This window comes from Hevea brasiliensis, chromosome 14 (genome assembly GCF_030052815.1).
Source record: "Hevea brasiliensis isolate MT/VB/25A 57/8 chromosome 14, ASM3005281v1, whole genome shotgun sequence".
Taxonomy (NCBI): Eukaryota; Viridiplantae; Streptophyta; class Magnoliopsida; order Malpighiales; family Euphorbiaceae; genus Hevea; species Hevea brasiliensis.
Genome location: NC_079506.1, coordinates 47,179,724 through 47,204,866, shown reverse-complemented (window position 1 = coordinate 47,204,866; position 25,143 = coordinate 47,179,724). Strand labels below are relative to the sequence as shown.

At 32.6% G+C, this 25,143-nt stretch overlaps 1 protein-coding gene across 15 annotated transcripts in view; it reads left to right on the top strand.

Annotated features, from left to right (window-relative positions):
* The first annotated feature begins 4,402 nt into the window (after window positions 1-4,402).
* LOC110670968 (ADP-ribosylation factor GTPase-activating protein AGD4) overlaps window positions 4,403-25,143 on the top strand; it is a 91,344-nt gene continuing 70,603 nt past the window's right edge. For 3 of the 15 annotated variants that reach the window (XM_058134921.1, XM_058134922.1, XM_058134923.1), the window contains exons 1-14: window positions 4,420-4,613; window positions 4,987-5,110; window positions 5,924-6,000; window positions 8,982-9,082; window positions 11,009-11,079; window positions 14,947-15,009; window positions 16,032-16,076; window positions 18,347-18,412; window positions 19,613-19,660; window positions 19,756-19,851; window positions 19,952-19,993; window positions 21,510-21,581; window positions 22,850-23,065; window positions 24,147-24,278. In XM_058134921.1, coding sequence (XP_057990904.1) covers window positions 5,063-5,110; window positions 5,924-6,000; window positions 8,982-9,082; window positions 11,009-11,079; window positions 14,947-15,009; window positions 16,032-16,076; window positions 18,347-18,412; window positions 19,613-19,660; window positions 19,756-19,851; window positions 19,952-19,993; window positions 21,510-21,581; window positions 22,850-23,065; window positions 24,147-24,278 — 1,077 coding nt within the window. In that variant the 5' untranslated portion in view covers window positions 4,420-4,613; window positions 4,987-5,062. Of the gene's footprint in view, window positions 4,614-4,986; window positions 5,111-5,923; window positions 6,001-8,981; window positions 9,083-9,116; window positions 9,136-11,008; window positions 11,080-14,946; window positions 15,010-16,031; window positions 16,077-18,343; window positions 18,413-19,612; window positions 19,663-19,747; window positions 19,852-19,951; window positions 19,994-21,509; window positions 21,582-22,849; window positions 23,066-24,146; window positions 24,279-25,143 lie in introns of those variants that run through there. The other 12 variants (XR_009143374.1, XM_058134915.1, XM_058134912.1 and 9 more) reach the window with 11 other exon arrangements.

Below are 25,143 nucleotides of genomic sequence, written 5' to 3'. Positions count from 1 at the left end.
AGTAATTAAATTTTTTTTTCTTTTTCTTTTCTTTTAAGTATTTTGTTTTTAGGAAGACCATAAATTCCAATTTAATTAATTATATTAATTATGACTTTTGGCATCATGCATGATATCATGCATGATGACATCTTCCTATACCTTTTTAACTTTTTCATTTTTCTTCTTTTTTTTTCTATTAGTTCTTTAATTTAATTCTCGATTCCAAAAATTTTTTTTTTTCTGATTTTATTTGACAGTTAGGTCAGGAGCCAGCTCTCGGGGTCAATTGACCAAATTGCCCCTCGCCGGTTCATCCCGGTTTGCAATTAATTCTATATTTCTTCCGGCTTCCTGACCTAATTATTTGACTGGCTTAACAGTTCTTTTTTGTGATTTTCTCTTTTTCACTGTGTTCATAAGGGTCCTAAGGACCACAGTGTCACTTTTTACAGTTTGAAATTTGAGTTTAAAACGGCTTCGCAGTCATTCCCGAGAAGATTACCCATCGCTGTGACTCTCGGCTCGTTTAACTTCTTATGTTATGTTTTTCTTGTTTATACTTAACTAATTGGACATTACTAATTATTTGTGTTTATAGCTTCTCTAGTTGTCTTAAGTGTGGTTTTAATCCCTTTAATTGTTCGAATCGACACCGGTCACCAGAATAATGAAATATACCAGGCTATACAAATAAGGGTGTTACACCCTAAATCTCAAGTTCCATTACACATATTTAGAAAACTCAAAAAAAAAAAAAAATCAGTAGCATGACTCTACAATCCCATAAGCAATGAACTCATAAACCTTGAAGCTATTAACATGACTTAGATGCCATGAACCTAGAGCCTAGAACTCATGTAAATCAATAGAGACATGATCTAGAAGCTATGAACGCGATCTAAAAGTGTTCCAAGTTCATTTCATTGTTTTTGTGTCACACCTTACCCCTCTGTAAGGCATAATATGATCTCGTAGAATACCTAATGAACTACCGAACTTCACCTACCGATAACTCATGAAGTACCCTACAAGGGATTTAAAAACAATTTTCTTATTTTTAACAAGTAGTGAGCATTTTCTAATAGGTATTAAAATATTTAATTAAAGTTGAAATCTAGTTAATATTTTTGGCCCATTTTTTTTCTTAAATTTTATAAAAATTTTGGCAGAGTTCTATCTGTATTTTGAGAAAACGGTTCTTCAAATACCTGAAAAAAAGTACTTTCAAAAATTTTCTCAACCACTACTTCAATTTCACAATCAATCTCAACAATTTCTCAAATCTCAAAATTCAATAGTCAACATTTCTTAATTTCTAAAATTCAATCATCAGTAAAATAATATCTATCAATCTTATTCAAATTAAAATAAAACATTTCCATTCATTAAAGACAACAAACTATATATATACATCATACCAAAACCTACATTAAGAAAATCCAAACTAAAATTTTATTACAGCTTTATACAAACTTTGTACAAACTGCTCAAGACCGATTTACATGTCCATACATTTATGTGCAATACATACATCAAAATAAATATTTACAGGCAGGGTATAAATTATACCTGATAACTTCAAAGCAGAAAGATCCTCAATCCTCAACAGCTTAGTCTGCTGCTCCTCTAGTCTCTATATCTGCGACAGTAATAAAAGCTATCGCTGAGTACTAGGACTCAGTGGTGCACAATATACTAAAATAATCTTTATGCAGAACTTAAATCACATTTATTCGAATTTTTGACTGAACATGAGAATTAAATACAAATCATGCATTATGAGATTTTAATCCCAAACAATTTCATTTTGAAGTATGAAATCACATTTCATAAAACCCACAGTTAGATCATGCCATTCGAAACAAATAGAATCTCAATAGCCAGAGGCTAAAGAGAAATCACATTACAAGGCTAGCTAGCTCAAATATATGGATATTCATTTATATCCTCTTCTACTGGCACACCTCAACACTTCTCCAGAGAAGGAATCAAAATTCGAAACTAATTACCCCCACTAGTCGTGCTAGTGAGGTGTTCAAATATATGGTCATGACACTGTGGTTTCAAAACTTATCTTAACAATTTGCTAAACATTGTCATTTCAAATATACACAATAACTTTCACAATTTAAATCAAAATATCATAAATAAGGTCACAATAAACTTTCAACAATTCAAAGCAAAAGTAAAATGTATATTTCATTCACTTTATCAATGATTTTTAAGCATAGTGATGTTGTGCACAAACCTCAAGCGAGTCGCCTCTTGGCCTTGACTCGGTTTCTCGGGTTCTTTCCCGGTATTCTTTTCAACTGAAACACACAATTTTACAGTGTTTCAGTACCATAACTTAGTATAAATCCAAAAATAAATTTAACTTCACTTTTACCTAGATCTAACGTGCTAAACTTGACGTTCCTTAAATTTTTGTGTTTCAGGTTACTATTCACTACACTATTTAAGTCAAATTATTGACTTTCTAAGACTTAATAGGTATGGGAATTCCAACTTCACCCACATACCACATTTTGGTCACTAAATTTGTTGGTTTTGGTTGTTTATTCAATTTCTAAGTCTTTTAAGCAAATTTGATAATTTTCAGTTTTGGTGTCTAAGGTTGCACTGTTCCATTGGTCACCTTACTGTTGGAATTTGGCAAAACTTTCTTCACAGAAAATGTTCCCTATCGTCTTAAGTTTATTCTCCTTTTTGAATCACTACAATTGGAGTTTTGTAGCTAAAGTTATGGCTATTTGAACCATGGCTACCGGATTGGATATAACCCAGAATTCTAGGCAATTTTTAGTGCTGGCAGATTTGGGTCACCAACTTGGGGTGGCCAAATGACTTGGTTAATGGAATAATTTGTGTTTGTGTTCATGAAAGTTTTAGGTCTATATCTCATCTAAACACTGGTAAAATTTAAGGTCATTTTGACCTGCCTAGCTCGAGTTATGACGAAATAAAAAAACATTGTTCATTTGGTCAGTTTGTACAGGGTAGCCTACAATTTTTCAACTTTGGTCAATTTGTTCACTAGGTTTTGGTCACTTTTTAGGCATGATTTTCTCTTTTTCACTGTGTTCGTAATGGTCCTAAGGACCACAGTGTTACATTTTATGGTTTGAAATTTGACTTTAAATCGACTTCGCAATCGTTCTCGAGGAGGTCACCCATCACTGTGACTCTCGGCTCGTTTAACTTCTTATATTCAGTTTTTCTTATTTATATTTAACTAATTGACAATTACTAATTATTTGTGTTTATGGCTTATCTAGTTGTCTTAAGTGTGGTTCTAATCCCCTTAATTGTCCGGACCGACACCGATCACCGGAACAGTGAAATATACCAGGCTATACAAATAGGGGTGTTACATTTTGACCTGCTAGAGATGCTGGAGATGCAATCTAGACTAGAGACACGAACCCAGAAGCCATGGTTGTTGTCGTGGCTCATCTTGTTGATGGTGATGTGATCTAGAAGCGTTTAGAGAGGAGGAAAGGGAAGGATTAGTGGGAAGAACTCAAGAAGACGAGAGATTGGAGTTGTGAGTCGTGGGTTTCTGAAATAGTTGAGGGAGAAGTTTAAGGTTGAGAGTGACTGAAATGTCAAGGAGAAGGCCTAGGGTTTCATTTCATAAGTTCGTGTGTGTGTGTATATATATATATATATATATATATTTGATTTTTTATTTTTTTACTGAATTAACCAAACCGTACCAAATAATTGAAATTATATAAAACTCAAAATTGAACTAAACCGCTCAAATTGAAAAATCAAACTGATTGAACTGAATGAATTCAGTTCGATTTGATTTTTTTGGATTTGAATCGAATATTGCATAGGTCTACTTTAAGGTCCGAAAACCTTGCTCTTTAAGTGATGCAACCACTTCTTCCACTACCTTGATTTTATGAGCTAATTATTGATACTCCCTAATTCATGTAACTACTTATATTCAATAACAAACTTCTTGATTTTAGGAGCTGCATTACTTGTTTTCCACCCAAGAAAATTACTACTATTTGACTCTTGCTCTTCCCATAACTTAATCACAGGCTAGACTATTTTATGTGGAAAATTTAATTTTAATTCTTGAATTCATAATAATTTGGGCCTAAAAAATTGAAATTCAATTGTGATTTAAATAAATATAATAGATAAAATAAATGATTAAGAAATTAAAAAATATTTTTAACATTAAAAAAAATATTGTTTTACAAGAAAAATATGTAACTAATATGAAGCCTTATAAGCATACTGAAGTTAAAAAATTGTTGCTCCTGCTATACAAGATTTTTATGTTTTTATGTATTTAAGTATTGTGTATGTATACGTATTGACCGTATCGAGAGCCGGTCAACACCTGCTGATGGATAAACATGTTAAGCCATGCGAACAGGTCATGTTGAGCTGAACCACGTTTCACTGAAAGTCGGTCCTTCTCAGTTGAAAAAAAAAAAAAAAATAAAAAAAAAGCAAGACACGACGAGTCGTTCACAACCTACAAGTTGCCATTTTGAGATTTCTCTTGCCCTAATTTCCTTCTGTGTTTCCCAATTACCAGTCAAGCTTCAACTCCCATCTAGCTTTTCTTTTAATTCGGTTCACTCAGTCTCCGGTAGTTTAAGGTGTCACTCTTCTACTCCTCTCCCTTTCATTTTGATTATGAAGAGTAGATGTGAATTTGATGATTGGGCTTTATAAATTCATGATTTGTTGAAGCTTTGAGCTTATTCATTTGTTGATTCCTAATGCTTCTTGCCATTGCTTGTTTAATGATCCAAATTTGACCCTTTTATGGATAATTTTGGCCGGTCTAATGAGGATCTGGTGAAATGGGATTCCAAGTTACTGAGAACTTGCTGCATTGCTTATTTATTTATTTATTTTGGATATATACATGTAAAGATGGGTTCTTTTAGCTATTCCACATTTGTTGATTCCATATCTGGTATCTGCTATTTAGTTTTGGTTTAGATTTATTGCTTTTATTTTGAGCAGATTGTGTGTGGAATTGGATCAGAGGCTGAGCTAAAGAGAAAGAAAAGGAGTGATTTATATATTTAAAGGAGGGAAAATGGCTGCCTTCATCAATCTACAGGATTCCCCAATGTTCCAGAAGGAGGTAATGCATATTCATCCTATGATTTTTCTTCATAATGTTGTTTTATGCTAAACCATTCTGTCTATTGTCAATTTCAATATTTTCTTTGGTTAGTGGAATGTAATTGTTGCATTTTTTTATGAATTTTGACAATTTCTTTAGTAAATAGAATAATGGATGCAAATTGCTGCATTTTCTGATTGAATTTTGACGGATACGTGTGTTTCTCTACTGCAGAATCATAAAAAATAGCTGAATTACCCAGAAACCTCGTTTTGAACTTTTCTTGCCGATTTCATTTCTTTGATATTTGGTCAGGATGTCAATTGATTAAAAAGAATTCTAGATAGATTGAAATTAGGGTTAGGGTTAGGGTTTCAAAAAATTGAGCAATGACTATTTCAAATATTTGTTTGAGATGAGTGCTACAACTTTTAAGAAGATATTACTAGCTTGTAGTTTTTATGGAATGAAACTATTTTCCTTGCTTCTTTAGGGTTTTCTACTTCAGGGAGGGTTGTAAAGGAGTGAAATTTCCGATGTTTGGCATCATTTGAGGGCTTTATTTTTGTGGTTTCTCATATGGCGCTTTTTAGAGGAGAAAAACTTATCCTTTATTAAATTCTAGGTTTTGGAAGTGCCTATTATTTGTAATTGAGACTACTTCAATAGGAGCTTAGTAAATCCTATAGGTTCACTGGATCTCAATGGCATCAAGCTTCCTAGAGCTAGTTTCCACAAATTGTGTGATCCCTTTATTTATTATGATCGTTAGTTAATTGACCAGATAACTAGATGTTTATTCAATGAGATCAATTTCCATTATTTGGACAGATATGTTCTCTTGAACAGATAGCCGAGGAGTTGAATGATCGCTGCCAACAACTGTATAAAGGGTGTAAGAGGTTTATGTAAGTTTCCTGCAGTCATTACTTACAAATGCTTCCTAATCCACGAAATTACTTTTTTAGACATTTGGATAAGTTTTGTTTTGATGCTTGTAGGTAATGAAAAGTAATCCATTCTACTTAAATTTCAAAACTTAAAAGTTGCTAATTTGTTCTACATGTATGTGCCTGTTAGATAAATAAAACAAGGAAAAGAAGACAATTTGAATTGTGGCCTAACTTTGAGGGCAAAACTAGACAGGATGTTAAAAATTTTTCCAATAACTTCTGAAAACCTCTTTAGCCAGTTACTTTGTTTAATTGGTAGTAATGAACTGCACCCTTTATCATATTTGCTGCATCTTGTGAGTCATATATATCACTTGGGAAACACCAATGCTAGTACTGCCACAAGGACCATCACTAGTGAATGTCTATCATCACAATTAGTTCCATTGGACTATGATTATATGAATTTTTTTCCCTTTTTTTCAATTATTTTATATTTCTTGGGACAAGCTTTTTTATTGTCCCTAAAAATGAAACATTAATAGGTTTTTACTAGTAACTACAACCAAACTAAAGTTAAAATAATAGTAGTTTTTATTAGGAGGATATTTAAGTTCTAACCATAGTTACCTAATTCACTCCTCCTCCCTACGAATCATGATCTGGATCGCGCGTCCAAGATTGCTGTTCTTCGGCTTTCCAAATCGCCTTGGAACACGATCTAGATTGCTAAAATTGGCGTTTGAACTCTTACTTTCCATTTGATTCTTTCTAGAAGAGGAAGCAGAAGCAGCGATGCCCAAAACTAGAAAAGAATTGCAAAACTAGAAGAAGAAGGTGGAGGAGGAGGAGAACTCATGGGCCAAAAAATTTGAGCTGTTTTGATTGAGTGTGCATTTTTATTTTGTTTTTTTAATAATAGGTAGGTGTACACATGTAGTGACCTTTCCTTTCCTATGTAAGTGGTTTAGGGTAAGTATTCCTTGGGTTCGAGAGTATTTAATATATAATAAATATTTTTAATTAATATATTATTGAAAATGTATAAAATTTTAGAAAATATAAATACTATTAATTATTAATTATATTTTTAAATACTTAAAAATTATATTATTTAATATTTAAAAAAATAAAATGAAATTTCAATTTTGAATAATATATTTATAATGCTAAAAAAATCATATTAATTAATTATTGTATTAAATTAATATTTTTAATTTTTTATAAATCTATTATGCTAAGTAAAATTAAAAAATAATTAGATATAAATATAATTTGTCTATCAGTAATTGAATTGGCGTATTGTGAATCGAATTAATTTACCGCAAACCGAATTGACGTACCAACTAAGTCTATTCCTTGCGTGTCCTATATTTCATTAAGTAGCATATCGTGTATCATGTACCCATACCACGACTCAAGAGTACAGCGTTCCAGATAACTATGGTTCTAACTAGTGGTAGGAGTAGACTATGATTATGTAAAAGTTTTTCCCTCTTTTTTTTTTTTCCATTATTTTATATTTCTTGAAACAAGCTGTTTTATTGTCCCTAGAAATATGAAACATTAATAGGTTTTTACTACTAACTACAACCAAGCTATAGTTAAAATAATAGTAGTTTTCATTAGGAGGATTTCTAAGTCTATTCTCCTGGCTATTGACCAAAATATATTAAAAGAAAATTCAATTAAGGAGAATATGTAATTTTGAAAACATTTTACCAAAATATGGTGGTTTGAAGGAGGTGAATTCAAAAAATATTTTACCAAAGGGTCGATGTTTTCTAGTGGGTTAGAAAACATCCAGGTTTGGAATTCACTCCTTGATATTAAACTGGGCATTGTAGATTATTAGTTAAATCTCATTTTTATTTGTTGAAAATGTTTATTACGAATGCAGGATGACTTTAGTTATCCCTTTTTACATGTCCACTAGCGATAAATTTTTTAACTAAAATAAATTATCAAAAGTATCCACACACATTTAATTTTTGTTTTTATTTTTTTAATCTTTTATATGTATAAATTTTTTCGTTACATCATAAAAATTAGAAAACAATACTAGTTACTTGAAAAACTCTCTCACCCTCTCTATCTCGCACACACATGTACTGTAAAGTCTTCCTCTAACTCTCTCTCTTTCTCTCTCTCTCTCTCTCTCCCCCTCTCGTCTATTCAGTATACACTTTATCACTCTCCATACAACAAATTTTCTCATTCTCTTCTCTCTCAAAATCTCTCAGAAGATTTCCCTTCAATTTGTTTCAAGATAAATTGGTTTTCTTTGCTCCTTTCAGGCTTATTTTAGGAGAGCCAATGTCATTTTTGCAGTTTTATTTATTAGCAATGTAGAGAGCTAATGTTATGATGTTTTATGGCTGGTGATCATATCCAAGTTTTAATTGAGAATTAGGTATTTTGCTTGTACAATGATTAGGTGATGTTCTGTAGGTGCAAATATGGTCCCATTTTAAATTATAATTCATTTTTGCTTCATTCGTGGTGAATCTTTCCTTCTCTCTTTTTTTCCAACACCTGTTTTTCAATCTATGATTACTTTCTCCATTTATTTGCGGCATAGCAAAGTACTGATGCTTTAAATTATAATCCATGTTTTGCTTTTGTTTGTGTTGAATCTCTATTCCATCACTTCTTTTCCCCTTCAAGTCCAACACCTCTTTCTACATCTATGTTTATGTTTGCTTTCTCGATTTATTTGGAGGATAGCAAAGTACTGATGCTTTTTATTCTTTTAGCTAGTATCATATGCTTTTGGAAAGAGTATCGTCTTTCTTTCTCTTCTACAATTCCTATTTCTGTCCATCTCGAACTTCTCAATTTAATTTGAATATTGCACAGTGGTATTTTTCTTTTTTTTTTTATATATTTTTTAATGACTATTATATACTTTTGCATTTGGTTCATTCTAATTCATAGCCAAAAGTTGAAAATGTTAAAAGGGAAAATTTGCTATTTTCTTGTTTGGTTTTCTACAGGGTAGCTCTTGGAGATGCATGCAGTGCAGACACCACTTTTGCTGATTCCTTGGAAGCATTTGGTGGTGGACAAGATGACCCTGTTAGTGTATCTATAGGAGGTTGAGAAGTCTCTTATCTTCTTATTGTTGTTTGTAGAAAAGCCTCACAATTGGTCTCTCTCTCTCTCTCTCTCTCTCTCTCACAAACACATTGACACACACACACACACACACACAGACACACATGCTTGATTGGGTTGGGAAAAGAGGGGCTGGCAAGGGATTAAGGTAAAATTTGATTAGAAAAAGGTAAAATAATTTATGATTTAGGGTCCCTTTGCCCTCTTCCTCTAGCAGCTGCACCAACAAGCTAATTACTTGCAAGGCTACCTCATAGTAATGTGCAGCTGAAATAGCATTACATTACCATATTGTCAAACATCCATGTTCCATCTCCTACGTTTTGATGTCCTATGTTCCCAATACATAGTCGTATTGGTTCATAATTTTATTTTAACTGCAAGTTAGAATTTGAGTGGGCCAAATAAGAAGTTTTGTTTGTAATATAGTCCATGATGTTTTTAAAAAAATTCATTTAAAAAATATTGTCTTTTCTTTATTTTTAAAGTAAAAGCTTCTAAAAGAAGCCCAAGATCAAAACTTGGCTTTTCAGATCAGAGCTTCCAATTTTTGTTATTTTTTTTTAATTTTTATTTTTGTCCTTTTATTTTCTTTTTTCACTCTTTAACATTATCTTTCTATTTTTAGTCTCTAGTTTAATATATTAGTTTTTTTTTTTTTTTTTTTTTATCTTTGATATAATGAGTTTTAGAAAATTTAATTTTATTACTTAAATTTTGAAATGATTACATTAATTTTATTGAATTTTCAACAAACATGATGCTTCATGTATAATGCAGAAATTCATAAGAGTTAAAAATGAATAAAACTTTATAAATTATGAAACAATTTTTACTTCATTCTTGGACATCATGTTTAAGTATTTAGTTTTTCATTTTTATTTAGTGTTTGAAATCTATGATCAATGCCTTTGCCATTCGAAGCAAATTAATAAAATAATTTGGCATGTGTACCTGTATTTTATTTGATGTTATGATGTTTATTAGGTGATTTAGGAAATAATGAAATTCAATTGTAGGTTTAGAATATTTTCTTCTCAGGAAAAAAAAATTATCACAATAGATGCATTTTTAAAAGAAAAATATTGAAGATCTAGAAGTTGGAAAAGATGGTCAATCATCTATTTCAAACCAACACCTTGTTTGGATTGGTGGAAAAGGGAGGGGAAGGAAAATAACAAGGGGAAAATAAGTTTGAAAGCACATTTTCCCTTGTTTGGAGAGAAGAAGGAAAATAAGGAGGGAGAGGAAAATTTATCTTATTTTTCTCTAGTTATTTTCTCTCCAATTTGGAGAGAATTTAAAATAAGATATCAAAGAGGAAAAGTAGCTTACCCTTTGCCATTTTTCATTTTCCATCCATTATTTTCTACTTATTCAAATGCAAGGAGGGAAAATAAAGGATGACAAATAAGAAAAAAATTTCCTTCTTTTATTTTCCTTCCTCTACAATTATTTATCCAAACAGAGTGTAAAAATTTAGTTATTGAGCATGCTAGGAAGTTTAAATGAGCTGAAACTGAAAAATTGACACTGTTTATTTCAACATGTAAATATAAAATATGGCTTGTGTATAAACAGTTACTTGTGTGCATAGCTGCACAATGTTAACAAAGAAGAATTCTTTCAAGGATGAGGCATTCTATTTTTGCTTATCCAAATCCTTTGTTGCATTATTAATTGAAACCGAGTTTATATATTGTGTAATTATATTATATTGTAAATTATAGGCCTTCATCTTAGGAAATTTTGCAATTGATTACTAATTTATCTTCAAAATTTAATGATGATTTGCGCCCAGTTACTGATTTAATAATTAAATTGTATGTTCAATCATGTTTTTGGGGATATTGTGAAGTTTGATTATAAAAAATGAAATTTTGTGTAATATGTTCCCATGATGCAGGCCCTGTCATATCCAAGTTCATCAATGCATTTCGTGAGCTTTCTACATATAAAGAGCTTCTCCGTTCTCAAGTGAGTGCTCAATTTCCATGTAATAAGGTCCTTGCTAATGATATTAAATACTGAGTTTCTAGTTTTCTGCCTATATATAGTGCAAAAATGTGTGCTTTTTTGACATAGTGGTCAAGTTGATAACTTTTGACATTTTCTCGAAAGTTTTACCATTTGCTAGTGTTTCTGAACTTTCTTCTTCTTCTTCTTCTTCTTCTTCTTCTTTTTTTTTTTTTTTTTTTTTTTTTTTTTGTCATTAGGCTTTTTTTTTAAAGGAAAATAATATTGTAGACAATTCTACTTGACTTGAAAATTGACATGAACTTGGCCTGAAATCCTTTATGTACCTCAACTCAATGGGTAGCTTGAGCGTGCTAGTAATCCGGCGACTTTTCCCTAACTTGACAGAAAAAATGGCACCATAAAAGGTCAAAACCTGAAACAATCCCTACGCGACCCCACTTGATTTGACATGTTTGCCACTTCTACATGAAGAAGTGTTTTTTCATTGATGAACTTTTTGGGTTCTATGCTCCTTCTTTGATTAACTATGTGACATCCCTTACCCGTCTACAGTGTAGCCGAGCAAGCTATGCCACACGGTGTACCGGCACACTCTATTTTACCTTAATTAATTTTTGTCAAGGTTTTGAATATAGTTTGTGAAATATAGTTCATTTATTGAAATTATAATTTATTTGAGGTTCCGAAAATTTTATAGGAAATTCGGCAGAGTACCGGCTAAAAATGGAGAAAACTGTTCTTCGGAACCTGTTAAAAACACTTCCAAAATTTGTATTCAATCATCTCAAACTCCAATATCCAAAATCTCAACAATATTTCTCAATTTCAGTTCTCAATAACCTTTTCATTTCTCAAACATCCATTTCTCATAATACTCATATACAAGCAATAAATAAATGCTCAAATTTTGCATTCATAGTCATAACTTTCATTATTTACATGAACATCAAAATATATTACATAAGTTCAAATACATATGAGAAAGTAAAAATTTGCTACAAAATATCAAAATGACACCTAGTGTCCTACCAATGCACTGCAGAAGTTGAGGTGACAAGGACACTGTGCAGAACTGCTGGATGGACTCACCCAGTCTGTGGTTTATTGGGCTCACGATCGGGATCTCCAGTAACTACGCGTGGCAAAAGCAACGCACTAAGCAATAATGCTTAGTGGTGCAATAATATAATAAAAGAAAATAGCAAGAAAATAAATGTGTATAGAATGTGTATGCTTTCTTTGTTTGGTGTTGGTATATTCATTATTTCATTAACTTTGTTCACTTTTATTCATTTGGTTGCCCCAAGTAACCTACACTAGGCATCGGATCGATAACGGGTAAAGTGGCACTGGGTAGCTAGTACCTCGGGCAGTCACACCATCGGTGACATATGCATCTCCCGGTGTGCAACAGAATAGCTAACAAGCTGTAAATAATATCTGGCACTAGGCCAAGTCTCAATACAAAGTCAGAATGGCTAAAAGCCATGAAATCCGCTGAATGGCATATCGCCATGTGCAAGATCGCTAATCGAACCCTATTGGCATGCCAAACTATCCAAACCAATCTTGTTAGGTATACTAGGGCATTCGATACTTTAAAATTCTTCAATCTTTGAATTTCAAGTTTCGGTGTCACTATTCACCTCTTTGGTCAACTAAAATGTTGACTTTTAGGTAGAAATTAGGTACATTGGTTTTGACACTCCCAACATACCACATTTTGCTGTTTACACTTGTTGGGATTGGTCACATTTACCATTTCTAACTTAAAACCAAGAGGGCAGAAAATTTCAGTTTTTGAAGCATATGTTTACTGTTCCATTAAACACTGTTGCAGTGGGAATTTGAAGAAATGACAAACATGAAAGTTGTTCCTTATTTTGTCTAGTTGAATTTCCTTTTTTGAATCACTTCATTTGGAGTTTTTTAGCTCCAGATATGGCTCAAAAACCACAGCTGGCCGGATTGCCAATCTGCAGAATTGACCATATCTACAGTAACATGAACAGTGACTGTGATTGCATTTTTGAATTGGTTCTGGCCATAATTTGGGGTAGGTTTCTTCATGAAAGTTGTTTGTCTATGTCTTAACTTGTTGCTGTAAAAATTTCAGGTCAATTGACTAAATCTACAGTGAGTTATGGCCACTGTTCATTTGGTCATTCTGCAGAATCAGTTGCAGGGTATTCGGATTGGGGCCAAGTTTTGGTCCTCTTGCTTTGGTCTTTTGGGCATGGTTTCTTCAGAAAAAATGTGCCATTATAAGCCTAGTTTCATGTCCAATTGGCCAAACATAAATTGGACCAACACATCCAAAGTTATGGCTGTGTAATTGGACTGGATTCTCAGTCCCCATTCTGCTGTCTTTAGGCAGCATAGTCATTCTCTTTGCCAAGCCATTTTTCAGTCCAATTTATGGTCAACATACCTCAAATGGTCACTAATTGACCATTAGAGTGTTCTTTAACAGTTTCATAAGCCAAGTAAAAGTTTCACTTCTCAAAACCCTAATGTCCAACTCAATTTACCCATAAACCTCAATTAGCACACTAGTTCAACATCCATGCATATTCATACCTTAAACACCATTTCTAGCTCACTTTAAATCCATTAAAACAATCAAAACCATTCCTCTATTAGGGCTGCCGAATTCTATGGTGGACATACACATGAATTTGTTTCATTTATTTCACAATTTCTCATCCATTACAAGCCTCAATCATGGAATTAATGAGTTTTAACTACATATATGCACTAACCTCTTATAGGGAGATTTTTCCCAAGCTCAAAACTTCACTTTCCTTCTTCTTCTTGGCTGCCAAAAGCTTCCCCAAGTGATATGGTCAAGGTTTAATGAAAGGGTTAGGGTTTAGTGGTGTAACAAAGGGAGCAATTAAGCTTGATTGAAAAAAATCAATGGAGGGGTCTAGGGCATGTTTCGGCTGGCTTTTGGGGAGGGAGATGGCTGCTGCAATTTTTGGTTATTTGGTCTTCATTTAGTCTCTTTATTAGTTAGTCAAATGATGGCTTAATTGTGATTGGTCATAGTTTTCTTAATGACATCACCATGATGTCATAAATGAGTTTTTTCCTCACTTTCTTTTCTTTCCTCCACTACTCATTTTCAATTTAATTTCTAGTAATGTTTATTCATATTTTGTGTCATATTAATTATTTACTCAACTGGACAAGTCGGCCAAAAATCACCTCTGAAGGCGAAATGACCAAAATGCTCTCCGTTTGGCTGAACGGGTCGAAATTGTCTGTATCGATTGAAAAATTTTTCTAGGTATTTTCTTGGCATTCTAATGCCATGGGAACCTCAATAACCCTTCTCTGGAGTCCCAAAAATTATTTTATAATTTTTCCGCTCCTCGTTGTGAGAACCGCAACTTCCCTCTGGTTACCCATCGCTAGGGCATCGGCTCAGTTAATTTGGTTGTATTTTATTTCTAAAATTTTTACTAAATTTTTCTTATTAATATTTGAGTTAATTATGATTCCTGACTTTAGTTTAAATATTTTTCCGGACGTTCTAGCTGTCCGGACCGACACCGGTCACCGGAACAGTAGAATGTACGGAGTTGGTACAGGGAGGGTGTTACAAACTATACTCTTCAAGTTCAAAGATTAAAAAAGATGGTATCAACATCATGAAAAATCAACTTAGAAAAAACATTATTTTGGTCGGTAATATTTGATTAAGTTGGTTATATTTGATTAGGTGCATTTTGAGAATTCATTTAAAGTTGAGGGTCAATTTATTATCGTCACAATCACAATGAAAAGATCCTGTTTTATCTGAATATTTGTTCTTTGAAAAGTTTTTATATCTAGCTTATGACATTTTCTGTATTACAGGTCGAGCACGTATTAATTGATCGACTTGTGCACTTTATGGATGTTGATCTACAAGATGCTAAGGTGCTTTATTGTTAAACTATATCTAATATGTTGATCCACCAAGTTTAAAGTAAAAGATTTTTTCAATATCATAATATGGAAGGTTCTAGATATCATTGTGCTATCATGAACGAGATCAACCATGATATCTCTTTTGGTTTTCTTAATGTTTGGAAAAGGAAATTTTATTGAGATAGGAAACCTGAGTTCTTGAAGGTAAGACATCTTCATATGAGAACAAAGAAGAAATAAATAAAACAAAATAGCTAGTAAATCTAAAGGAATCTCCAATCTCATTGTATATTTGCTAAATAAATTTAGCTTAAAGGAGAGATAGGATGGGGTAGTTGTTTAGATTTTTAAGTTATCAAAGTCAAAGAAGATGCTAGAGGACTGTTGGAGTGTTCTTGTTACTAACTTTATGAATGAAGGAGAAATTTAAAATTGCAAAAATTATTGGGTTATCACAACCATAATCCAAGTTCTGCAGTATCATTGTTCCTAATGCTTCAAACTCTAGAAACCAATTTGGTTTGATGCTTGGAAGATGTGCTATGGAGGCTTCTTTCTCAAAGCTGGGGCTAATGGAAAAGCATTTGGAGGGAAAAAAAAAAGACTTTCCTTATGGTTTTATCATGTTTACAACATGCAATATAAAATTTTCCTTTAAATAAAAATGCAGTGTTTATTATTACTTTTTTTTTTCCCTTTATAAATGAAAGAAGACAAAAAGAGTATAGCTACTACTAATTGAGGAGAAATTATCATCTTCATATCATTCTTAACAATTCTATTGATAATTTCTGATAGCACTATATAGGGCAAAGAATAGTGGAGCAAAATATGAATGAGAACATAAATAAAGTAACAGAATACACTAAAAAAAAAGTATTTTGTCCATTTTTTAATTTCAATTTTATGTTTTAGGGAAGGGGATGGAAAAATAGATCATTACAAAAACTTTGTTGTTAGAGGTTAAAATTTTTGGATGTGCATAATTTTGGGTGCTAGCATTATAAACTAATCTCTATTATTTTCTACAGGAGTCTCGCAAGCGCTTTGACAAAGCCTTTTATGCTTATGATCAGGTATTTGTGATTGAAAGAACTTGTTGAAAATGTAATGGTTCGATACTAAAATTTCTATTTGCATGGGATAATGTTAATAAATGAAAGTTTGTTTATTGTATACATAGATAGATGCCTAAATGCCTGTAGACATTCATTCCTATGTAGATTCTCTCTCTCTTGCTCTTGGGCGCTTGTTTACACACACGGGAATAACAAAAGTAACATATGTATGTGCCATAGTTCTTTTTTCCTCCTTCATTCATCTTCACTTTTAATGGGGCTGTGTGGCAGCGGTTGCAGGGGGAAGAAACTTACGAGAATATGCTTATACTGTAGATTTTCTATTTAATGCATTGTTGAGACCTTCATATTATGTATGGAGCATATTACCTGAAAGGGAACTTGATTCTTTGCTAGTCTAGTAGATTCTTTAATGTTCTGCTAACTATTGTATTGGGATAATAGCTGTAAAGCTTTCACTGCCCTTTATAATAAAAGTTTGTGGAACACCTGGCGAAACTGCTGGTAGTGAAAAGGGAAACTGGCCCATGTTTCTGCTGTTGCAGGTTCCTTAGTTAATGGGCTAGTGACGTAGTGTTTTCTGCTCTTGCAAGAAGAAATTATCTACATAATGAAATCAATATTTACAACTGAAGTAAGGTAGCATATGGAATATGTGAGGGCAGATTCTTTTGGATTTTTAATTTATAATTGCAGTTATAATGTGATAGAACTTTCTTTTTGTAATCATATTTGGCATAAATGAAGGCTTAGTAAGGCCTTATCTCTTGATTGGTGAGATATATTCTCACTTGTTTTCACATTTTGAGGTGGCATGGACAATTTAGAATCTTGTCTTTAGCGTCTTTGAGGAGCATTGGGTGTGTGCAGAGTCTCTGGAGGCTTTCTCAGTCAATGGAGTGGTTTAGGCGGTAGAATTCTTTGGAATTGTGGTTCTTTTAGTATTTTTTTTTTTTTTTTTTTGCTGTGATATGAAATATGGAGTTTGGATGGAGAGACATGCATACATCAGAGTTTGTCCCTTAATTTGTAGCGGGAGAAAGTGGTGTCTTTTGCTTCTGTATGGGCATATGCTATCATAGGTTCTAGGAGAGGGTTTTTTTTTTTTTTTTTTTTTTTTTAATCCAATTTGATTGGAGGAGGATTCTTCTTCCTCTACAGCATGGATTTAAATAGTGGTCGTGGCCGTATTTGCGGTTGCTGAAATAGGCTTGTAATAGTTGTAACGTAACGGTAAAGACCTATTGCTATGCAAATTATTTTGAAAAATTTGTAAAGTTCACGAAATGAATAGATATTTAAAGATATAAGTAAAACTAAGATACACAACTAAATAATAAGCATAAATATATTAAATAAAGACATTAAATCCATCATTCTTGGACATTATTAGCATTAATCAATTTAAAACTGAGATAAATAACTTGCCATTTGCAAAATATGTATGTAGAAGTGTGATTAATTACTCTCTTTCAATTCAAATAAATCTTCACTAAATGATGATCTTAGCTCAAGAAGTTAAATATTTGTAAAAGATGGAAAGTTGAGAGAAACAAAAGAGGAACCCTAGAACCAGAAAAGATAAGTTGTTTGCCCCTCTTCTCCAAAATAAGAAGTATCCCATATGAGTAACTGCCGTTACAACTACAAATTTTTTTCTGCCATTATTTCATGTATAGAACGGTAATGACAGCCTTCAAAACCTGTATTTAGTGGCCGTTAGATTATGTAATGGCCATTATTTAAAACCATACTCCACAGTGTATTCCTTTTCTCTTTCTCAATCAAATTTCTTTTTATGTAAAAAAGAAAGGGCAAATTACACCATACTACCTCATCTTTAGGGGTGACTTAAATGAATCCTCAACTTAATTCATTAACATGCCATTTTATGCTTTACAAATCATTCCCATTAAGACTCTGCCAAGGCTTTCTTTTTGTATTTTTGTTTGTCAAAATCAGTTTGGGTTTTAGCATTTAATATGACAAGCCTTAATTTGAAGGGTGGTTTGCATTAAGTAGTTGGAGGTTGGAGCATTAAGCAAAACATCTTAGAGAAAAGTTTCAGATTTAAGGGTGAATCTTTTTCACTGTGATTCACATATCAATTGCTTCTATTTGTAAAATTGAATGTACAATTCTGTGGAGCAATTCATATTTGGTGATTTATATTGGGAAATTTTATATTAGTGTTGATGTAGTATTATTTTTCTTGTAACTGGTTTAGAGCTTCTAGATATTGATGCTTAGTATTGTTTCTTTGGCAGTCACGTGAAAAGTTTGCATCTTTGAAGAAAAATACTCGTGGAGACATTATTGAAGAACTAGAAGAGGTATGCGCTTTTTTCTGTGCAATATTAAATGTTTGGTTTTTTTCTTTCATAATGCAATTTTTCTACAGTCCATATGTTGATCATGAATTTATTAATCCATATGTTGATCATGAATTTATTAATCTTAATTTGTTCTATTGTACAAATGATGAAAACAAATATGATTGTGCAAGGCATTGTTAAAATTTGCAAATGAATATTATTCATGTTGTTAGTTTCAGATTCCTCCAGGGTTAATTTTATTGATGTTGTATCAAATTTCTGTCAACTGATTGCTGGTACAATTTGAATCTGTTCTGTGGGCACTAAAAATGTCAGATTAGATTAGTTTGGACTCTTTTTTGTTCATTTATATTTACAATTTGGATTACAAGACTTCTTGGAGACAATGTTCGCTTTTCTAGGATAAAGCTTTGTGCTGTAACTTGTTGGAACTAGTAAAAATTATTTAGAAGTCGCTTATTTGTCTAGATATCTAATGCATCTTCTGTAGATATGATGCCAGGCAACCCTTATTGTGATGCTTAACTTGTTTGCTGCTGTTCTTCGCACAATTTTTTTTTCTTGATCTGTGGATTTTTTTTGGGTTGATTCTTTCTCTTTGTAGGTTTCACTTCTCAAATCTTCCCTCCTTTCCCCCCTTCCCCGCTTCAAAATCACAGGTTGTACAATTTTAAATCTCAAACAACTTGTAGTGTCAAGTTTCAATTCAGGAGTTATGAATTAGGATGCTGAAAAATTTAAAATACTGCCACACCATAGCTGTTTCACTGGAGGCCGTGAACTATATGTTAAGCAACATTTTAGGCTGTTGTAATTTATTTTTATATTTCTTAAATTCGTATATATGTGGAACCTTTTTTTGCTTAACTACTTCTGGGTTGATTGAGTTGGAGCCTCTTAATTTGTAATGGATTCCACCTCCTGGGTTGCTCTAAATGAGAACTTGTTATGATTTGGCAATTTTATAGTAAAAAAGAATGGGTTAAATCTCTCAATTTTGTGTTGCTACTCATTGTTTTGGGCCACTCTCAATTTTGTGTTGCTACTCATTGTTTTGGGCCATGTTTTGATGTTCAATTTTATTCTGTTTGAAGCAGCATTCATATCTTTCTTCTTCTCTTTTCCCCTGTAATTATTTTTTAAAAATGTGTATTTTTGGTGAAATGAATGACGTTAATGTCCCTTACTTTTTAACAGGGTTTGCAGAATTCCAAGTCAGCATTCGAGAGAAGCCGCTTTAATCTGGTGCGCGTTTTTGAATTTCTTTGTAGCTTCTTTAAAGGTTCTCTTTGATCTTCCTGCTTCTAATGATCCAATTTCCTTGGTTTTAAGGAACTCAGGTTAGCGCACTCATGAATATTGAAACGAAAAAGAAGTATGAGTTCTTGGAATCTATAAGTGCAATTATGGATGCTCACCTGAGATATTTTAAGCTGGTCTGATTTTATTGTCTGCTAGACAACATTTCCATTTTATATTGCATTAAATGCTTATTGTTTTCTGTGACTGAATAGATTTTATTTCCTTCTGATTTAGGGGTATGACTTATTTAGCCAAATGGAGCCATTTATTCACCAGGTGAGAGATTGCAGGTTCAATTTTAGTTCGATAAATTTAGGCAATGTATGGTTAGCTTCATAGCTTTGTTTTGTTAGTTTGAAAGATAAAGCAGAGAGTAATTATTGGTCAGAAGACCAAAACAATTTCAAAAAGCAAAGAAGTTACTTTTATAAGGAATTTTTTTTAACAAATAATTCATTTTTGTTTTTCTCATGCAAAATGAAGTTCATATATTTTTAATAGAGTCATCAAAGGTATTCCTTAGGCAAAGAGCATAGCTAGGTGTGGTTGCATATTGAATATCATACTCGCTAGTCATTTTTTTGATTTGACCTGAACCTATAAGAGAGAAAATTTGTGAAATATTTCTGCTTAATCAACTAGCAGTTTAATGATTTAATTAACTAATTTTTTTGTGCATTTATATTGAAATTTAGAATATACACAACTTTGGAGAAAAAGAAGAAGAAATGTAACATTACATTAATAACCAAGTATCCAACTTCTCCAACTAAAGTAGATATATCTTCTAAAATAAGTATATGTAAAAATAACAGATGGTTAAATTTTTGGATCTTTAAAATTGTATGGTTGCTTGAAATGCTTCTTCTTCATTGAATTTTTAATATACACGTTTCTTTTCTTGGCTTTTCTTACATAAGCCGCTGCCTGTTCTTCAAAAGATAACTGCTTATTTTTACACTCAAATTTGTATGTCACGGCAAAGTCCATGAAGATACCTAGTGACACATTGTTGGATTTCCTCCTTGAAGTTACATTGAGCATATAGTATATAAATGTCAATTTCCTTGTCAAATTGAGAAAGAGCACACACTTGAAATATAATTCCCTATGAACGTGAATGGACTTTTCCTTTGTTAGAGGTCTTGTCAATGCTAAATTGACCATAGTTAATTGTTGGCGAAGTTGGTTCTGCTGTGCGAGATTGTACTACTAAGTGTGGGGCATGCCCCTTCAAGCAAGTAACGCCAAGCTAACTTTTCTTCATTTGAAATCTGGATGCTCAAAGATGTGCTCCTTTGATTCAACCAATAATGTAGATTTTCTTGGATCACCCTCTGCATTGAATTCAAGCAAATTGATTTTGATCCCATAATCAGGCAATGGAGTATAAAGTATGTAGAGAATGTGGTGGCTGTAGTCCACTGACAGAGTAGGATTTTAAATATGGGATGATGCATAATTGATTTTTGTTTGGTATGCAGTTCTCTAAAAGGTATGTAGTACTAATAGTCTCTCTCTCTCTCTCTCTCTCTCTCTTTTTGCATAAAAGAAGGCCTGACAAATTTTTATCTGTTGGTTTGTTATGTCTTATAAACATGGTGAGACCTGCTCATAGTTGTTTCTACATTGGGAGGTGGCATCTGGCATGGGCAATTTGGAATTGCCTCTTTAGCATTTTGAAGAGCATTGGTTGTGTCTAGATTCTTTGAAGGCTTTTACTGGAGAGGTTTTGTTGGAAAGAAAGATAACAAAGTTCTTTGGAATTGTGCATTTTTTCACTTTTATATAGACTGGAGTCTTATGGATTGAAAGGAGTGCATGCATATTAAACATAAGAGCTTTTTGCTTGTTGTGGGATAAGGTGGTGTCTTTGGCTTCTTTGCTTGCATGTACTTCTGGTGCACTTTTGGGGAGCTATCCCACTTACTTGGAGGGCATATATTTTATCTTATTTTTAAGTTCTTGTTTGCAGTTGTTTGCTGGCTTTTTTTAGGATGACCCCTTATCCTCTGTGATGTTCTCATTTGCTCTTAATGAAATGTCTTCCCTTGTTAAAAAATGATGTTAGAATATGGAATTTAACTAAGGAACCCAATGAAATAATAAATAATGCAAAATTGCTTAGCTTACAAGTGCCTTATGTACCCTTTGACAACTATAATGTTAGCTCACTTTCGTAGATATTTTACTTGGACATGAGTATGAATATCTGGTTGTGTCCAGGAATTTGACTTGAGTATATTTTTGATTTGTCAAATGCCATATCATTAACCAACTTTTCTTGTTTAAAACATTTTAATTAAAAAATAGGAGACAAGAGAAACTATCTTTATGGATTTTTCTCATTTATGCTGAACAGTTTGTCAAATCCAATACCAAACAGTACAGGTGTACATATTCTCAAAAAAGATGGTTTTGATCGAACTGAAACAACTGGATTGAATTTCCGCCAATATTCTTAGGAAAGCAAAAATCTACTGCCTTTCCTGCCTTTCCTTGGGAGTAAAGAGAGCAAAGTTAAAAGTCTAGTTACGCCCAGAAACTTGCTGCCAATTTGAATTGCTAGGTTACCAAACAGATAAGTGGTACAATGTGGTTGTTGGAGATATGGCAATAGGTGATGGTTTAATTGTAGAATACAAATGGTATTGGTGAGAAAAGCTGCAGCTGAATGTGTGACATTCGTGCAGGCAGCAGTATTGGATTGATACCATGCCAGTTGAAAATAGGGAGGTATTTGAGAGAAACTTAAAAGTTTACATAACTAAGGCTGACCATTTTGTTATATAAGAAATTATGCTTATCTTACAATAATACCATTGAACTAAATTGAAAGTTTTAACTAGAGAGAGAGAGAGAGAGAGAGAGAGAGGGAGGGAGAGAGACAGAGAGTGTCTATTTGGCTTTCTTTTTAGCATTTATTTAATAATATTATGTCCATTCCATTTATAAAATAAGATAAGAGGTTGCTGCCTATGTTGATGTATGTACTGTCACTGATAGATTTGAATGCTCTTGACCTTGTTGAGAAGTTTAACTTATTCCTCAGTAATTAAATTTGAACAACTCTGACATAGCTTTCTTGAGGAAAACATATTTTCTGATAAAGAACTGGTTACCTTAAAGCAGGTATTAACATATGCTCAACAATCAAAAGAGCTATCTAATATTGAACAAGATAAACTTGCAAAACGGATTCAGGAATTCAGGACCCAGGCTGAGTTAAACAGTAATCTTGCTTCTAGCAATATAGAACCCTCAACAAGTGCTGATGGTATTCGTGTTGTTGGTATGAGCTCTAATAAAAACATAGAAGCAATTATGCAGTCCACTTCAAATGGAGAAGTAAGTAATTAATTCGCATCTTTCCTGATTATTATTATTTTCTCAAATGATCTAATACTATTTAACTTTCCTTGAGCTAGATGGGAATTATGTGATCACATGGTACAACAACCTGTAGAATTGTTCTTCAACTTGATAGATATTCCATGATAACATATTATGCCAGTTGTATTTACCTAAAATGACATGGAATGGAAGGAAGTAGTTTCAAAATATTTACGATCATTGAATATTGATGCAGAACTGGTCTCAAATTGAATAGTGAAAAAAAGATCCATATAGCCAACCTCAATTAGTTTGGGATTAAGGTTTAGTTGTTGTATTTCATACTTATAGTTTATTACTAATGTCATTAACCTTTTTTTTTCCTTATTATAAAATTTCCCCAATGCATAATTTATTTAAATATTCAAAAAATGGTCAGTTTTAGGTATTCTTTGACAGTAAATTTTCATTATTCTCTTAACTGTATGCCTACTCATCATTGAATTGCACGGCTTGAACTGTTAATCAACTGTGAATATAGTTCCATCTTTGATATCAATACCTTTTAATTTCCACTCAAAATGTGGACCTGAGAATTTTCTAAAATGCATGATGAGTTCATTCATAACTAGATGAAAAGACAAAGGGTGAAAACAAATCCATGTTATGAGCTAATTTAGTTGCTCCACTGCTTCTTCTACTAGATACTGCTCCTTTCGATATGTTGTTTCTTGCATCCATTACAAAGCTTCCTTTAGAATGATTTTTCTGGAAACCTGAAAAATGGTCTTCTTTCTGTTCTGTCTATCTATTTCATTATTCTCGAGTAAAAGTTAGCTCCCATTAAAAAAAAAAAATAGATTTATTCTATGGCAGCTTGTTCCATGGCTAGATTTTTCAATTGGTTCTCCAGAGTTTAATTTTATGACTTGTAATTTGAATACAAGCATTTCATGCATTTACGTTTGGTGATATTTGCATTTAATATTTTGTCCTTAAATCATAGAAGAAAATTTGTTGTGATAGAGAAGCAGAATGAGTAGATTAAGTACTTTTGGAAAGTTGTCTTATTTGTCCTTGGCTGCCCAATTTTTAGGTCTTGACTATCAAACAAGGATATCTGCTAAAGCGATCTTCTAGTTTGAGGGGAGATTGGAAGAGAAGGTTCTTTATTCTGGACAGTCGAGGAAGTTTGTACTATTACCGAAATAAGGGCATGAAGCCTATGGTATTGTTTATCTTGCTTATGAACTATCATTAATCCATTTTAATTATGAAATATTAGAAAGATTCCTTTTTCCTTTTTAGGCTTAATTCTTTCTCAGTTCAGTTTTGCCTGCATGATTGCACACATTTAGTTTTATGGCTTTATAGAATGAATTTATTAGTTGTACCGGGAAGCAACATTTATATGACTTGACAGATTTTTCCATTGTAATAGGTGGCACATGAGTTTATGCCACTCTATTTAGCTTTTGGAAAGTTCTTAGATTTGTTATTCTTTGCAATTTGTTCTTGTTCATCTCTACCTAAAACTTTTTGGTCCCCCTTTGAGATTTTTTAGGTTCGTAATTGATTGTAGTCATTCCTCAGTCTTTGCATATTTGTGAGGTTTAGGCCACATTGCCAAAAAATCTCTTAACATTTTTTAATATCCTCATTGCGTGCAACATTTGGAATATTCCCATTGCTTATTCGTGGAAATTGTTTCTTCTCTAATAGTATTCATCACCAATTCATTTCTTTATGTTAACTACATATTTCATGGGTGATATGTTATTATATTCTTTAAATTCATATCATTGGTTCTATGGGATGTTGTTGATCCATATGAAGTGAAATAGAACACTAGTGAAGGTGTTGCTAGAACTTTGCGTGTAAATGATTGACTTTGGCTGAATTACGTTGCCACACCAGGCCTCGATGAGGAAGGATTACATTATGTGACAGCCAACATAAACTTTTATCACATCTCTAAAATACAAATGCAGAGCAACATAGCATTGAGGTGTAGTGCTAGATGTGGTGTTAAATGGGGAAGTGTTCCCATTTTTTATTGGATGTGTGTTGGTAAGATAGTTCATGAAGGAGAG